We start from the raw sequence: 17,301 nt of genomic DNA, 5'->3' as shown, positions 1-17,301 counted from the left end.
TGTACATGTATATCCATACACAACATATGCGCATGTATAGACACTGTACACACAAAGTACAGAATTCTATGTGGCCACACATTTGTAATTCTAAAAATGTTAGTATTTTACCGAATAATGATTTACACACATCATTAGACAAATGCACGGTATTTTAAGCTTGAAAGTGAAGGAAGACCCACTAAAGTGAACTAGATTTTGCAACCATCATTCCATATCCCTTTCCACAAAATACCTCACAGACAGGAAGTTGTTAAGCTAGGTTTCAAAGTATAAATATGCTACATGTAGTGGTAAATTAATACCTTTTGGAATTCCTGGAATTAATTATTTCTGAAGGTATTAAATAAGTCTCTTTTTCTCCCCCACCCTAAAAATTTTTTTTTTTTACCACATATTCATTTTAGCAATTGTATGTTAGTTCTTTTTTTTTTTTTTTTTAACTTTTTTAAAAGAGCCTGATGCAGGGCTCAATCCCAGGACCCTGAGATCATGACCTGAGCCACAGGAAGACGCTTAACCCACTGAACCACCCAGGCGCCCCTGTATGTTAGTTCTTAATAGTCACTTGACAATGGTAAAAAAAAAAAAAACCCAGGTTAACCGAACAGAACTCTCCCGAACAGAACTCTCCCGTACCTTTGGGAACTCTGATGCAATATCCATTTCCATCTCGCACAGGCTCATCTTTCTCCACGTCATATTTAATCAGATCGTAAGCTACGACTTTCTAGAAAAATTAAAATACATAATTTTATTTTATTTAGTTTTAAAGATTATATTTATTTGAGTGAGAGAGAGTGAGAGAGCGTGCACACAGGAGCACAAGCATGGGGAGGGGTGGAGGCAGAAGGAGAAGCAGACCCCTGCTGAGCAGGAAGCTGGACTCGGGGCTCCATTCCAGGGCTCTGGGATCATGACCTGAGCTGAAGGCAGATGCTTAACTGACTGAGCCAACTAGGAGCCCCAAAATATATCATTTTAAATATAAATTTCTTCACATCTTTCCCCTTTTATTGTGGCATGGCATACATTAAGTACAAAAAGTACATAAATCTTAAACACCCAGTTTGGTAAAATTACATATGGACACATCCATGTCACTACCACTCGTCTAGCCACTCTGTTTTTTTTTCCCCAATGGTTTATTTTTTATTGCCACGGGATTTTCCTTGTAGGAATACACCACAATTGATCTATCTTCCTTCTTAATTGGCATTTGGACTGTTTCCAGTTTTAGACTTTTACAAATGATGATGTTGTGAACATTCACCCACACGTGTTTTGGTAGACATATCACAAGGGAGTTTTAAAAACCTGTATGCCACTGTTAGATGTTTCACGTTTCCACATATTTTCCAATATAGTTAAGGCTCAGTGCTATAATTATTTCATGCGTGTGGCTATCAAATGATTAAAACTCCACCATATTTCACATATACATTTCAAAGATATAAGAATTTAAATTTATGTAGTCCAGTAAGAGAAATAAACATGATTTTCTCTACTAATATTCTCTACTCTTATTTCCTCTACTAAATCTGACAGTATTTAGAAGTAATTATTAGCCAGGAAGACTGTGTCCACTTCAAATTTAAGTCTATATGATAAGTTAACCAGTCCTATGCCTCAATAATAGCAGATACCCATTACAAAGCAAGTAGCTTTCATAGTCTGCCAGTGTTAGATCTTGTTTATTTGCAAGGGTGTAAAAAATTGGGGGCTGGTAACTAATGTTTCTTTCCACATCAGTTGCAGGGGCATCTTCTCCCGCCTCCCACTTTTTTTTTTTTTTTCCAATTAAAAAAATACCTTCTTGTTTAAAGGCGAAAAAGTGACAATAAAACATGGCAATCAACGGATGAGAAGCAAAGAACTAAGTAATATATGGCACCAACTTCTAAGGTCCTCAGGTCTGGTTTAAAACGAGTTTCCCTGACATTTGTCTTTTTGAGGGTCAATAGTAATGACATGGACGTCTTGTACCATGTCTCAACCAACTCCGTCTCCTACCCTTTCTTGTTCTGAGTTGCATTCGACCCGGGTACCCGAGGTTTGGGCTGGTGCGGGTTGAACTGAAGCTAGCTAGAGAAGACTGACCTTATCAGGTATGGTTGCAGTGGGGAGTAAGAAATGGATTCTCAGCCCTGTAGCAGCGCTGCCCTGTAGAATTTTCAGCTATGATGGAAATGCTCTACATCTGTACTGCCCAACACAGTAGCCATGAAACACATGTGGCTACTAAGCATGTGAAACGTGGCTGGCAAGAGGGAAGCACTGAATTAAAAATGTCATTTACATCATTTAAATAGAAATGGCCACATATAGCTAGTGGCCACTGAGCCAGATGGCACACGCGTGGAGGACGGTGGCAGGACCTGTGTCGCATAGACGTGGCTGTCAGTGTCTGAGAGGTTCCTGGGGCTTGAGAATGCCTTGAGATAAGGCCAGAATGTGAGGAATGGGATGATAATAAGCACAATAGCTATAGCTAATAATTGTTCACGGCTATTATATGACAGGCATGGGCTATAGCCTCTAAGGACTTTTTCCCCAAGCTATTTAATTCTTTCAATAACCCTTTCCCCTCATTATAAATACAGAGTTTGGACCAGATGCACTAGGCTCTACATTTTCTCTTTTTATCTTTGTTTTGCAAACAATGAAAGGGAGGCCTAAGCAACAGAAGTGACTTGCTCAAGGTCGCCCAGTCAGTATGCAACGTGCTGAAATTTGATCTCTTGAGGCTGAGCTCTTATGCACACAAATTGCTGTCCTTTGTACTCTGAGGATTAGCCCATCCTGTTGCCTGGGAGCTCTGGTGTAACCGTTCAGGGCCAGGCAGGAAGGGCTGCCAGTGGAATAGTGGCAGCTGGGACTGCTCCAGCCAGTGGAGACTCAGCCTTCGCTGAAAATTCCTGGGATTGTTCAAAGACGGGATCACCCGGAAGACTGACTGCTCAAACACAAAAAAGGCAAAGAGACCGTCTGGAGACACTAGACAATAAACACCTGAGTGGGAGCGGAGACTGCTGTGGGAGCTGGCTGAAAAATAAGAACTAGCATTCTGGTGGAGTCATAGGGGAAATACGAATGTTTGTGAGATCCCAGAGCCGGGGCATGTTCCAGTTCTCTGGGAGGTCCAAATGGTGGTTCTGAATCCTGGCGTCACAGCTTTTCGCAAACACTGATGTGGGTGCCCTGCCCCAGAACCACGGGACCCAGAGCTCAGGGGATGGCACCCTGCCCCTGTAGGCGTACAAAGGACCCCCGGTCACTGTGACACACGGGACCGTGAGAGAGAAACACCCCGTTTCACAGTGTGCGGTCAACTTACCCAACCAGTAGGCTTCCGGTATTTGGTCATCTACACTCATAAATGCATTGGGAATGTTGCACAGAAGTTGCAGGTAGCAAAGGCGTAATAGGTTGTTATTACGAGAAATTGAGATTTAAAAATGAAAGAAATTGAGATTTAAAAATTGAGATTTAAAAATAAAAATGCCCTGTCACTTTGCGTTCACTGTCAAAGAGAATGAGCAGATCCTCTCTTGGAGACACAGATCGACCACGGCTCTGACCCGGTACTAGCTTCTAAGAACACCGTCATGACACAGCTTTTAAGAAGTCTCTGTATTCTGAAAGGCAGTCTTGTACGCTTTCATCTTTCAATGTACTTACTTTCTGTAGGTAGTTTACTCTCCCGATAGCACCAATTTTTCTTGGGTAATTCATAAAGGCAATATTGCCTTCAGTGGCAGCGTAGAACTCATAAATACAAATGTCCCCAAATCTCCTGATGAATTCCCTCCACACGTCGGCGCGCAAGCCGTTTCCTATTGCCAGTCTCACTTTATGGACGCGATCATTTGGTTTCTGTGGCGGGAGAAGGAGAGACCAAATTAAACCCTCTCTGGAGACTGTACTTATATACTTGTAATCGCATTTACGTTTCTACACATTTATGTTGGTTACGGATTCACCTCTTAGTGCACGCCTTTTCTGTTACTCACACCACATCACGCCCCCTCCTCGCCAACCCACATGGTTTGGGCTGACAGCTAGAACTCCGATTTAATAACCCAGACATGGCTTTTCCTATTTTGATTTTTAAAAGGTAAGGTGAGATGATTTGATAGAACTAAGTGAGGCCAACATTTATTCCACGTCCACTCTGAAGCTAGACTAAGGTACTGACTGTTTTCTTGATGGGGCTGGTGAATCTCCGTGAACTACCAAAGAGGAGGGATCACACGGGAAAGATCTATCAAAGGCTCACAATCGTCTCCACTTGACAGGGAAGAAGAAAACTGGGAACACAGTGTAAGGAGAGAGAATGATTTTCTACAGAGTGATTACTGTTAGGGTCTCAGGGGTGGAGAGAAGATTTTTTTTTTTAAAGATTTTATTTATTTGAGAGAGAGCAAGACGTCGAGCATGAGTGCGGGAAGGGAGGGAGGGGGAAAAGCAGACTCCCCACTGAGCAGGGAGCTGGATTAGGGGCTTGATTTGGGGTTTGATCCCAGGACCCTGGGATGATGACTCAAGCCAAAGGCAGACACTTAACTGCCTGAGCCTGCCAGGCGCCTCTGGAGAGAACACTCTTGATCCTGTCCTCATTTCATAGACCCAGAGGTCACAAAACCAGGTAAAGCTGAATCACGACGATGAAAATGTCCCAGGGGGACTGGGAAGGGGAAGAGAGAGAGGAAGCTGGCTCCCAGCTGCCTTGGGTGGCCTGGGAGGAATACGTTTTGCTATAAATAAAAATCACAAAGGAAAAATTGTTTTGAGTGTAAGAACTGAAAGGAGAGCTTGTGTCAGCGGGAGAGGTGGAGTTAGGACCCGGTTGCTTTCCATTCAGCCACGATGGCTTGTGAGGCCCCTACAAATACGTCCAAATCTGTAGTAATTTCAATGATATTTTATACTAATAATGCAATTTATGTCCTCCAGGAGATCACAGTCTGGTGGTGGGAGAGGAAGGTAAACAAGTATAATTTTAACCTGCAAATTCTGTTAATTCTATGACCTTTAACAGGAAATGGAATGGAATGGGCCAAAGTACTTGGTAACCAGACCTCTCACTTCAAATGTTAATTTCTTGGATGGACAACAAATTTGCTTAAGAGGGCAAAGCTTCTGAAGAGCATTTCTTACCTTATTTCATATTCTGTGAAATCACTCTGAAGTTATTTTGGGATAAGAGTTCCTCTTGGAAAAGAGCTGTTGGCATTGAGAGACTGGCGGTTCTCTGGTAAGGGGAGGGCATTTGATAAGATGGATAAAAACCAAACCAAAACAAAGCTTGAATTGAGTTCCACGTGAGAGGAGGCAGTGGGTCAGGGGAGCAGTATAGATGACTTTCATTTTTGAGTACTTGTTGGTGAAAAGTCAGGTGGTGTAGTGTTCTCAGGAGTCCTAACCAACAAAGTGGACAGATACTGGTTTTTGTAAAAACTGGGTCCCTTGTGTGGCCTTCTGAGGAGGAAATGTGTGTAGAGCCCAGGGGTCTCATGCTAGTAGCATGAACTTTGACATTCTGACTGAGCGGAACCTATTTCTCTTAATCAGCAAGCTAGGTCCATAGGTCACGGAATCTATAGATCTTCCTCGATTTCTGATGGCATTACATCCCAATAAACCCACCGTAAATTAATAATGTCCTAAGTCAAAAATGCTTTTTATTCACCTACTCTACCGGACATTACAGCTTAACCTAGCATCCCTTAAGCATGTTCAGAACATGTACATAAGCCTACAGCTGGGGAAAGCTCCAGCACAAACCCTACTTTATAACACTGTATTGAAGATGTCAGGTAATTGATTGAATACTGTACTGAAAGTGAGAAACAGAATGGGTGTCTGGGTCTCGGCTGTTCACCCTCACGATCGTATGGCTGACTGGGAGCTGTGGCTCACTGCGGCTGCCCAGCCTCACGAGAGAGGAGCAGAGTATCTACTGCTAGATGGGAAAAGATCAAAATTCAAAACTCGGCATATGGCTTCTACTGAGTGTGTACCACTTTCACACCACGGTAAAGTAAAAAAAAAAAAAAAATCATAGGTGAAACCATCATAAGTTGGGGACTATCTGTATTCCCTTTCAGAATTAGAAAGTACCTAGAAGCGGGGAGACCATATGCCTGGTTTTTCAGGGCCAGTCCTGGTTTATGCCCGTGGACCTGATGTACTTATTAATTACACTCCTTTCACTCCCAAGTGTCCCCTTTTAGACAGACAATTGGAGGGTCACCCTTCCACAAGGCACTCTTCCCAGTTAAGGATTGTCAGCTTTTCAGAGCTTACCCTCGCCTCCCACACTGCTGTCCCTCGCTGCCCCTCCAGGAATAAAACATCATAAATATTCGAAGAATACTGACTTTCGCTCTAAAAAATAACGTCCTGACCTGGGGCTAACCTGCTCCCAGGCCTGTGTGAGAAGCTCCGAAGTAGCATTCCAGTGTGTAAACCTGAGACTTGACTAAATCCACGTGCAGCCCGTAATCACCCTCTTAGATCATTTCCTTTTCTGATGGGTGGTGAACGTCGCTCTCCCCCATGGGATTATAAACTCCTCTGACGCCAAGCAGATCTCTCTATCATCGGCAATGCCTGCACCTGGACTCTGCATACAGTCCAATCAAAGAAGGAGTAACCTCTACCAGGAAGCCCTCAAGCTTTCTGTTGGACAGTAATGGCCCAGACATCAGCCCAAGGGCAGGCAGCCCAAAGGCAGTCTAGGGCACAGCAGGCAGCAGGTGCCTCGGGTGTCTGGGCAACAGGCCAGCCTGCCTCAGAGGTGCAGCTGTCACCTGGGGGTGGCAGTTAACTGGGGTGAGAGTCATAATACCACAAGCTTGGTTTTCATCATGAACTGAGGGATCTCATTACACCAGCAGAAGGGATTACAGCTGTAAGCTGGAGGTGTTTGTGTGCACCAACTGGGAGATCCTGGAACCTTCTGCCATGTCTGGTTCTCACCTAAGTTTTCCTCGCCCCTGGCTGAGCATACTGGGTGTGATTTGAGTTTTCCTTGCCTGTAGGAGAAACCATGTTTCCTTATCATCAAATTCACTCCTCAAGGGAGCTGTATTTTAGGTCAAGAATCATCTGCTTGTTTAACAGAGATCAAACTTTTGATTCCACATGAGAGAGGGGAGGGCACATGCAAACACACCCAGGGGACTGAAATCCACACTAGGATTTGATGACTAAAGGGTGAGAGGTTAGGGTGTCCAGAGAGGAATGGAAAGCACCAGGTAAACAGAAAACTTTTATCGAGGGTTTTACTACTACGTGCCAGGCATTTGACCTTTATGGTCTTGCACAGATTTCTATAGAATCCTACGAAAATGTGATAGATAATAAAAGTATTTGCCCCTGGGGTGCCTGGGTGGCTCAGTCGGTTAGGCGTCTTGACTCCTGACAGCTCAGGTCTTGATCTCAGGGTTGTGAGTTAAACCCTGCATTAGGCTCCAAGTTGGGTGTGCAGCCTACTTTAAAAAAAAAAAAAAAAATTGCCTCAATTACAGTTCAGGAATCAGAGTCTCAAAAAGATGAAAATAGTTTGCTGTAGATCACATAGGTAGCAACATAGTTCTCCAAGATTCAAATCCAAACGCATGTGACTTCAGAGAGAATGCTTTTTCTTGGTTCAAAAAAAAAAAAAAAAAAAGTGGCACATGCACAGTTTACATTCTAACAGTCCAAGCACTGAAAGGTTTTTAAATGGTGGATGCTGTCTCCTCACTTGCTCACTCCATCCTTTGCCTCCTCGCTACCACCTGGAGGCTTACACTGTCCGCTCTTGTAATCAGTGTCACTGTCACTCTTGAAATCAGTGCCAATCCAATGTCAACTTCTTCCTCTTCTCTCTGGCTTCTAAATTACATGCTTAGACTGCTATCTTTTTTTTTTTTTTTTTAAAGATTTTATTTACTCATTTGAATGGAGATCACAAGTAGGCAGAGAATCAGGCAGAGAGAGTGGAGAAAGCAGGCTCCCCGCTGAGCAGAGAGCCCGATGCGGGGCTCGATCCCAGGACCCCGGGATCATGACCGGAGCCGAAGGCAGAGGCCCAACCCACTGAGCCACCCAGGCGCCCCTAGACTGCTATCTTTTGATTAATCAATTTTAGATGTTATTTGTTGACTTTCTATTGTGCTGGAAACTCTCTATCATTCTCTTCAGTTTTTCCAATATCACAGTTTTTAGTTAACTCAGTATTCAGTGCTCACATTATTTTGCTCATTGTACACTACTGATGAGCCAAGGAATACATTATGATCCAGTTATTATTATTATTTTTAAAGATTTTATTTATTTCTCAGAGAGAGAGCGCACAAGCAGGCAGAGTGGCAGGCAGAGGCAGAGAGAGAAGCAGGCTCCCTGTGAACAAGGAGCCCGATGTAGGACTTGAACCCAGGGCCCTGGGATCATGACCTGAGCCGAAGGCAGCTGCTTAACCAACTGAGCCACCCAGGTGTCCCCTCTGATCCAATTATTGAGGCAATTTTTATTTTTCCTGCAATTCACTGCCACCTACCCATTTGCTTTGTTTTCTTTTTCTATTCACAGGTCTTTCCTCACCACCCAATACCCTGGAAGTACAGTGTTCTTTGTGGTGAAATCCACCAGATGCTCTAATTTCCTTTTCCCTTTATGCTTTCCTGTTAGCCCTCTGCTCCAATCTGGACTGGTTGCTCTCCAGGCCTGGGGATCCCTTTCCCTCCCTCTCCTGGCTCCTCAGTTCTCTCTTCTCATTGTCTTGTTTGCATGGAGCACTTTCTCTAGCAACTTCCTAAGGAGGGTGTATAGGAGGTAAGCTATTTTGAGATTTTGAATGTCTGAAAATGTTCTTACTGTACACTTGATTGATAATTTGATCAGATATGTAATTCTAGATAGGCAGAACTTTTTACTAAGAATTTTGAAGGCATTGATCTTTTGTCTTCTAGCTTCAGTACTGCTGTTGCCAAGTCAAATGTTACTCTTACAGACACGTTCCTCTCTGTCTCTGTCTCTCTCTCTCTCTCTTTTTTTAGTAGTCTTACATTTCATCCTGGTGTTTAAAATTTTTAAATTGCACTCATTTCATTGGGTACTCACTTGGCTCTTTCAATTTGTCCTTCACCTCTGGGAAGTTTTCTTTCCTTTTTTACTTTTATTATTATTTTAAAAGATTTTATTTATTTATTTGACAGAGATCACAGGTAGACAGAGAAGCAGGCAGAGAGACAGGAGGAAGCAGGCTCCTCACTGAGCAGAGAACCCGATGCAGGGCTCAATCCCAGGACCCTGGGATCATGACCTGAGCCGAAGGTAGAGGTTTTAACCCACTGAGCCACCCAGGTGCCCCTTATTTTTTTTTTAAATTTTAAAAAGCTGTTTCTCTTCAGCATTTTTTTTTTCAGATAGCCTGAAAAAAATTACTGTTTTCATTTCATTACTGTTTTCATTTCAAGAAATATTATTGTTGTTATTATTATTTTTATTTAAAGCAGGCTCCACACCCAGCATGGGGCCCAGTGTGGGCCTTGAACTCATGACCCTGATATCAAGACTGAACTGGAGGATCAAGAGTTGGATGCTTAGAAATAAGTCAATTGGAGAAAGACAACTATCATATGATCTCCCTGATATGAGGAAGTAGAGATGCAATGTGGGGGTAGGAAAAGAATAAATGAAAGAAGGTGGGATTGGGAGGGAGACAAACCCTAAGAGACTCTTAATGTCACAAAACAAACTGAGGGTTGCCGGAGGGGAGGGAGGTAGGGAGAGGGAGGTGGCGTTATGGACACTGGGGAAGGTATGTGCTATGGTGAGTGCTGTGAAGTGTGTGTAAACCTGGTGATTCACAGACCTGTACCCCTGGGGCTAATAATACATTATATGATAATAAAAAATTAAAAAAAAATTAAAAAAGAGTTGGATGCTTAACTGACTGAGGCTATTGCCAGTAGGTTCTGCACTGTTCCATGACAGGGTAGTTCTACCTGAGAATTAGACTTCTAGATTCTTTTGCCTACAAGCATAAACTGGCTACTGGAGTTCTAGAAGCTGTGCAAGGGAAGGGCACTGGCACCCTCTCTGGTTAATAAGTAGATATTTACTCAATCTCTGTTTTCAGTGTTTCACCCCTGCCCGCCTCGCCTTGTAGGGTCCTTGAGTTCAGAGCTCTTCTAGGTGTTCTCCAGAGAATAAACCTCCAGTCTACCACAAGGGTAGGAGAGGGGAGCAGAGGGTTAGGAATTTTTTACACAGATTTTCCAAAATCCTCCTGTTTTCAAGCTTGAAACCTCAGTCCCTCTCTAGTTGTATTTGGTGCCTCTGATTTCTCAGGTTTCAGGAAGTCAATCAACTTCCTTCTTGTTGCTACCAGCTTCTTAGCTTTCACCTCTCTCGATCCCATGATGTCACTGACCTTCATCTTTCAGTTCTCTATACTATGTAGTTTCCTGTTGCAATGTCTCTTAGTTTCTCTTTGTTTTGGGGAGATTTTTAAGAAATGAAAAAACAGAGGCACTCACCATCTTAGAAAATTTCTAGAGTCCCGGTTGCCTGGGTGGCTCAGTTGGTTGCGCCACTGCCTTCGGCTCAGGTTGTGATCCCGGAGTCTCGGGATCGAGTGCCGCATCCGGCTCCCAGCTCTGTGGGGAGTCTGCTTCTCCCTCTGACCTTCTCCCCTCTCATCTCTCTCTCACTCTCTCAAATAAATAAATGAAATCTTAAAAAAAAAAAAAAGAAAAATTCTAGAGTCCCTTATCTTTTTTTTTTTTTTAAGATTTTATTTATTTATTTGAGAGAGAGAGAGAGAGAGAGAAGGGGCAGAGGAAGAGGGAAGGGCAGAGAGAGGGGCAGAGGGAGAAGCAGACTCACTGCTGAGCAGGGAGATGGACACGGGGCTCGATCCCAGAACCCTGGGATGATGACGTGAGCTGAAGGCAGACACTTAACTGACTGAACCACCCAGGCACCCCACCAGAGTCCCTGATCTTAACAGCTAATATGCTACACTTCTGTGTGGATCCCTTAGGACAAAAGAAAACCCCCAGTGACAGGAATGAAAGGAAGAGGATCCCTTTTTGTGCTCTACAGAGAGGGCTTTCTCCCTCCAGTGCATCTTCTCACTGAAGCCAAAGGGTCTGTCTAAAAACATTGTCTCCCCATCAGTCTTCCATGGAAGGTCCTTCCATGCTTTGTCATGTTCACATTTAAGTCTCAGCATAGCAAAGCCCTTGTCACCTGGCCCCATCAACCAGTCTTGCCTCCTGCTACACTGCTTGCAGCTCCCGACATGCTAGTCCTTCACTCCACTCTGCACACCCTGTTCCAGGTAACCAGAAGCCCTTCTTTCATTGCACAGCTGGTAAGTTTCTCTGCACCCCTCGAAAATCACCTTCTGTGGTAAGCCTTCTCTGATTCTGCTCTCTTTACCTCTTTCATTTGTCTGCTTTCCTTTCCCTTTTCTGCCCTGCCCCCGCCTGTGCCTGAGAGGTCAAACTGGTCACTGTCTTCTCTGTGCCGCTAAATACCCTCCACTCTATATTCTCTCAGAATGGAGGTGATGCAGAGACAGACATGTTAGGTTGGGAGCTTATAATTTTGGAGGGAAGGCAGATGACTCGAGGAGATAACAGTAGGGAAGTAAGTTGAGCCTATTCAGCGGTCTCAGAATTCTGGTCGTTCTTATTTCCCCTTCCAAATACCATGACTTCTATGTGTGGCCCCTGGAACTCTTTACTGGTTCCCTTTTCCTTCTCCCTCTCCTTCCCCTGCCCTGATCATACATACACCTGGCAAGCAGTACAAAGCCTCATTTAGACCCATTCTATGGCTTAGTCCCGAACTGGAATAGAGAAACACTGAGCTTTAGCAGTATCTTGTTCCAATAAATTTATCTTTTTCCTAAATGGCATTGCTGTTTAAGCAACTACACAAAACAAAATGGGAGATGACAGCTGCATGCTGAACCAGACTGGACTTCCACAGTAAACAGGTATCCTGAACGCTAAGGCCCACACATAACAATGGAAGACAGGTAAAATGGATCAAGAAATTTCTATAGTAACACTGTAAAAGCACTTGTCAGCAGCTTTGTTATCCAAGCCCCACTCAACTTTAGATGAGCGTGATTGACTCATTTGAATGTCCTCTCATTTCTTCCTTCCCGCCCGTGGAGCAGAATTTTCTCTGATTCATTTGATGATAGATATGGAGCACCTACTAGGAGGTACACATTCTTAGGCACTGAAGAGGATGATGATAATGGCTACTTTTTGTTGATTATTTACTAAGCATCAGGTATTCTCTTCGGTACTTTCTTAATCATCTCGTTTTTGTCTTCACAGCCCCCTATGAAGTAGGTACTATTGTTTACCCTGCTGGAGGACAGGAAAGTGAGAGAGAGTTTAACTGTCCTGTTCACGTGGTCTTTGGTTTCAGGCCTGGTGACCCCTGAGTCTTGGCTCTTAAGCAATACATTCTTCCCTTGAGCCAAATCTGAATTCCTGTGCTAAGGGTGGCTGGTGACATGCCTCCCTAGTCTTCTGCTCTATCAAAGGAGCTAGTTACAAACTGAGGATTTTGGAGGGGAAGGGAGTGGGGGACTGGGTGAGCCTGGTGGTGGGTACTAAGGAGGGCATGTATTGCATGGGGCACTGGGTGTGGTGCATAAACAATGAATCTTGGAACACTGAAAAAATAAATTAAAAAAAAAAAAAGGAGCTACTGAATAGGATTAAGACAAGGGACAAGCAGAGAAGCCTCCACCTCCCTGACATTGTTCCAGAGTTTCTCGAGAAGCAGTGCCATGTCTGTGGACGGGGGTCATTTGGTTTATCTGCTCAGCTGAGGCAGGAGTTTCCTCCCTAATACCCACTGCTTGGGTTGGGGAGTGTTAGCCCCTCCAATGATGGCCTATTCTAGACAGCTCTAAGGAAGCAAACTTCCTGATTACATTGGTCCAGAGCCTTCCACCACCAGTTCTAGTTTTTTATCCACTTTTGTTTGAGAAGGCCTTTTGATGCAATCTTTCTTGAAGCTCCTTTAAATCCATAGAATTTGGGTCATCTATCGTGACCTATTTTTTAAAAATTATGGTTAAATACGCATAACAAAATTTCCTATCCTGCCCATTTTAAAATGTACAAGTCGGTGGTACTAAATACATTCACAATGTTGTGCAGTCACCACCACTATCCATCTCCATAACTCTTTCATCTTGTCAAACTGAAACCCTATACCCATTAAACAAGAACTCCCTGTGCTCCCCTGCTCCCAGCTCCTGGCAACACACCATTCTACTTTTTGTCTTTATGATACTGACTACTCTATGTACCTCGTATACATGGAATCATACTGCATTTGCCTTTTTGTGACTGGCTATTTCACTTAACACTGTCCACAGGGTTCACTTGTGTTATAGCACACTGCAGAACTCCCTTCCTTTTAAAGGCTGAGTAATATTTCACTCTGTGTACATACCACACTTGTCTACCCATTCATCCATTCTTGGGCACTTGGGTTGCTCCCACATTTTAGCTATTATGAATAACGCTGTTATGAACATGAATATACAACTACCTCTTTGAGAACCTCCTTTCAATTCTTTTGGGCATGGTACCCAGAAAAGGAATTGATGGATTACATAGTAATTTTATTTTTCATGTTTTGAGGAACTGCCGTACTGTTTTCCGCAGTGGCTGAACCAGTTACTTCCCACCCACAGTGCATGCGGGTTCTAATTTCTCCACACCCTCATCAATGCTTGTTGTTTGTTCTGTGTGTGTATGTGTTTAATAGCAGCCATCCTAATGAGTATGAAGTGGTATTTTACTATAGTTATGATTTGCATTTCCCTAATGATTAGTGATGCTGAACATTTTTTCATGTGCTTGTTGGCCATTTGTATATCTTCTTTGAAGAAATGTCTGTTCAAGTACTTTGCCTATATTTGAATCAGGTTGTTTGGTTGTTTTTTTTTTTGTTATTAAAGTTTAGGAACTCTCTATACATTCTGAATATGAATCTCATCCAAGATATATGATTTGCAAATATTTTCTCCCATCCTCTATGTTGCCTTTTACTCTGTTGATAGTGTCTTTTGAGGCACAGAATTTTGAAAGTTTTATGAAGCCCACTTTGTCTATTTTTTCTTTTGATGCCTATGCCTTCGGTGTCACATTCAAGAAATCAGTGCCAAATCCAATGTCATAATTTTCTGTTTTATGTTTTCTTCCAAGAGTTCTATTATATTAGGTCTTAAATTTAGTGTTTTGTTCTGTTTTTGAGAGAGAGAGAGAGAAAGACAGAGAGAGAGAGCAAGGTAATGGCAGGGGCATATGAAGAGAGAGAATCTCAAACAGGCTTCACACTCAGTGCTGAGCCCAGCATGGGACTCCATCTCATGACCTTGAGATCATGACCTGAGCTGAAATCAAGAGTTGGATAGACACTTAACCGACTGAGCCAGCCAGGTACCCCTAGGTCTTTTTTCCATTTTGAGATAGTTTTTTTATAAGCATGTTAGATAAGGGTCCAACTTCATTCTTTTGCATGTGGGTATTCAGTTTTCCCAGGACCATTTGTTGAAAAACTGTCCTTTCCCCAATGAATAGTCTTGGCACCCTTGTCAAAAATCATTTGGCAATGATTAACATTGACAAGGGCTTACTTCTGGGCTCTCTATTCTATTTCACTGGTCAATACATCTGTCTTCATGTTAGTGCCATATTGTTTTGATTACTATAGCTTTTTAGTAAGTTTTGAAATTAGGAAGTGTAAATCCCCCAGTTTCGTTCTTTTTCAAGATTGCTTTGCAGGTGCCTGGGTGGCTCAGTGGGTTAAAGCCTCTGCCTTTGGCTCAGGTCATGACCCCAGGATCCTGGGATCGTGCCCCACATCAGGCTTTCTGCTCAATGGGGAATCTGCTTCCCTCTCTCTCTGTCTCTGCCTGCCTCTCTGCCTACTTGTGATCTCTGTCTGTCAAGTAAATAAATAAAATCTTAAAAAAAAAAAAAAGATTGCTTTGGCTATTTGGGGTCCCTTGAGACTACATATGAATTTTAGGATAGGTTTTCTTCTGTATTCACAAAATATGTCATTGGGATTTTGATAGGGATTGCATTGAATCTATAGGTCTCTTTGGGTAGCAGCATCATTTTAACAATATTAAATCTTCCAATCTGTGAACATGGGGTGTGTTTTCATTTATTTATGTCTTCTTTAGTTTCTCTCATCTGTGTTTTCTAGTGTTCATTATACATGTCTTTCACCTCCTTGGTTAAGTTCATTCTTAAGTATTGTATTCTTTTTGATGTTATTGTTTTTGTAATTATCTTTTAGATTGGTCATTGTTAGTGTATAGAAATACAACAGGTTATTGTGTGTTGACTTTGTATCCCGCTACTTTGCTGAATTCATTTATTAGTACTAACGGTTTTGTTGTCTTAAGGATTTTCTATATATAAGCTTATACCATTTTTAAAGTCTTTGACTGAAGATTTTTCTTTCTTTCTTTCTTTTTTTTTTAGGTAACATTGATCATTCTTTATAGTTCTCATAAGTATTTTTAAGACAACCCAGAACTGAGGGGTGGGGGAGAAGCAAGAGCTAATAGAAATTCTGTATCTTCTAGATTTGAGGTCATCTGTGAATTATACAATAAATCATAATATATTTTGAAGATAGAAAGCCCCAATCGAATTTTAGTTTTCAGCATCTGAGACAACGTTATGAGGAAGGAGAAAGGTGGAAGTGTTTATATGTGTGAGTGTGTGTAAGCCTGAAAGAGTTACACAAACATGTTTATTTTCCTCAAGTCCACACACCCTCCCCCAGGAGACTTCTAACTGACAAAGGGGGCTTTTAAGGCAGAGAAGAAAAGCCAAACAGAAGGGCCCCATACATATTTCTGAGTTTTAATAGTGAAGCATGCAATCTTGAGGGCTAGATGGGATACTAATGTGAAAAAAATTCAATAATGACTTCAACAGAGATTGCTGTGAGAAATGTCCTAATCCAGCTAATTATGACTCTCATGAAGCTGGTGAGTCTGCTGCCCAGATCAGAATAATATGTGCTAAGTCTAAGCATCCCAGGGGAACTGTATTACCTCTCTGAAGTTAGTCATACATCTTTCAGGGGTCTGAATTTAGAGGTTCATTCAACGAAGTTTGTTGATGCCTCGAATATGCCACACACAGATCTCAGGGCTAGAGATCTGGCAGTGAACGAAGCCCCTGGTGTGTGGAACTTTCATGCAACTGGGGGAGATAGACAATAGTCACATAAACCTGTCCTATGTCAGGAGGTACAGTCCTATGAAAAGCAGTCACCCATGAGATGGATGGTAATGGGTGAGGTGATAACATTTGTTGATTAGTAGGAGGGGTCTCTCCGATGAGCTGACATGTGGGAAGAGACTGAATGAAGCGAGGAGGGGAAGAACGGGGGCCAGAGCATCCTATGCTTCTTCCTATGTCACGGCAGATGTTATATAAGTTGAAGATAACAGGTGCTTATAAATAACAATTTATCAACTTAGTGATCCTCTGAGTTTGTTCTGATTGAAAGGACTACAGGAAGCAGGATCTGGTGAGTTTACTGCATTATCTAGTCTAGTGGTTCTCAACTGGGGCTGATTTTGCTTGCCAGGGGACATGTGGCAATGTCTGAAGACATTTTGATTGTCATAACCTGGCGGGGGGGGGGGGAGGGGGAGGGAGAGGGTACTACTGGCATGTCCTGCATAAAGGCCAAAGACGATACCAAACATCCTACAGTACATGGAACAACTCCAGACAGCAAAGAATGAATGTGCCCCAAATGTCAGCAGTGCTGCTGTTGCAAACCCTTGATTTGGTCCTCAGGCAGGCTGTCAGGCCTCTGATAATACTTGAGGGGTGGGGCAGGAGAAGTTCTTTCAAAGAACCCCATCAATATATGTGGATATCTGCAAACAGGGTAGATCCCAGGCCTCTGGACTAACCTTGGGGCATCTGCTCAAGCCTGTTGACAGACTTAGTCAGATGGTTTCAAGGCCACATGGCGATTTATTCAAGCAACATTAAGTAAATGATTCCTGTAAGCCTGTGGTATAAGACAAAGTAAGGATACAAGATGTGGTCCCTGCCATCAAAGACTTTACAGCCTAGGGAGGATGGAAGGTGTGAAGACAAATACATGCAAGGTGACAGGGCCAGAGTGGGTAGAAATTAAATGATGTTGAGGGAAAGAAATCAAATGATGCTGGAGTGACCCAAATAGGTTTAACGTATGAGGTATCTTTTCAACTGG

General features: G+C 42.8%; 1 protein-coding gene across 1 annotated transcript in view; it reads right to left on the bottom strand.

Moving 5' to 3' along the window:
- Positions 1 to 17,301, bottom strand: part of SLC27A2 (solute carrier family 27 member 2) — a 43,567-nt gene that overhangs the window by 9,603 nt on the left and 16,663 nt on the right. Inside the window, exons 5-6 of the mRNA XM_080809406.1 lie at positions 3,682 to 3,876; positions 640 to 730 (exon numbers count right to left, since the gene is read on the bottom strand). Coding sequence (XP_080665532.1) covers positions 640 to 730; positions 3,682 to 3,876 — 286 coding nt within the window. The remainder of the gene's footprint in view (positions 1 to 639; positions 731 to 3,681; positions 3,877 to 17,301) is intronic.

Source organism: Martes martes (genome assembly GCF_963455335.1).
Source record: "Martes martes genome assembly, chromosome: 7".
Classification (NCBI taxonomy): domain Eukaryota; kingdom Metazoa; phylum Chordata; class Mammalia; order Carnivora; family Mustelidae; genus Martes; species Martes martes.
The sequence above is the reverse complement of the archived record's forward strand: the minus strand, read 5'-3'. Positions and strand labels throughout refer to the sequence as shown.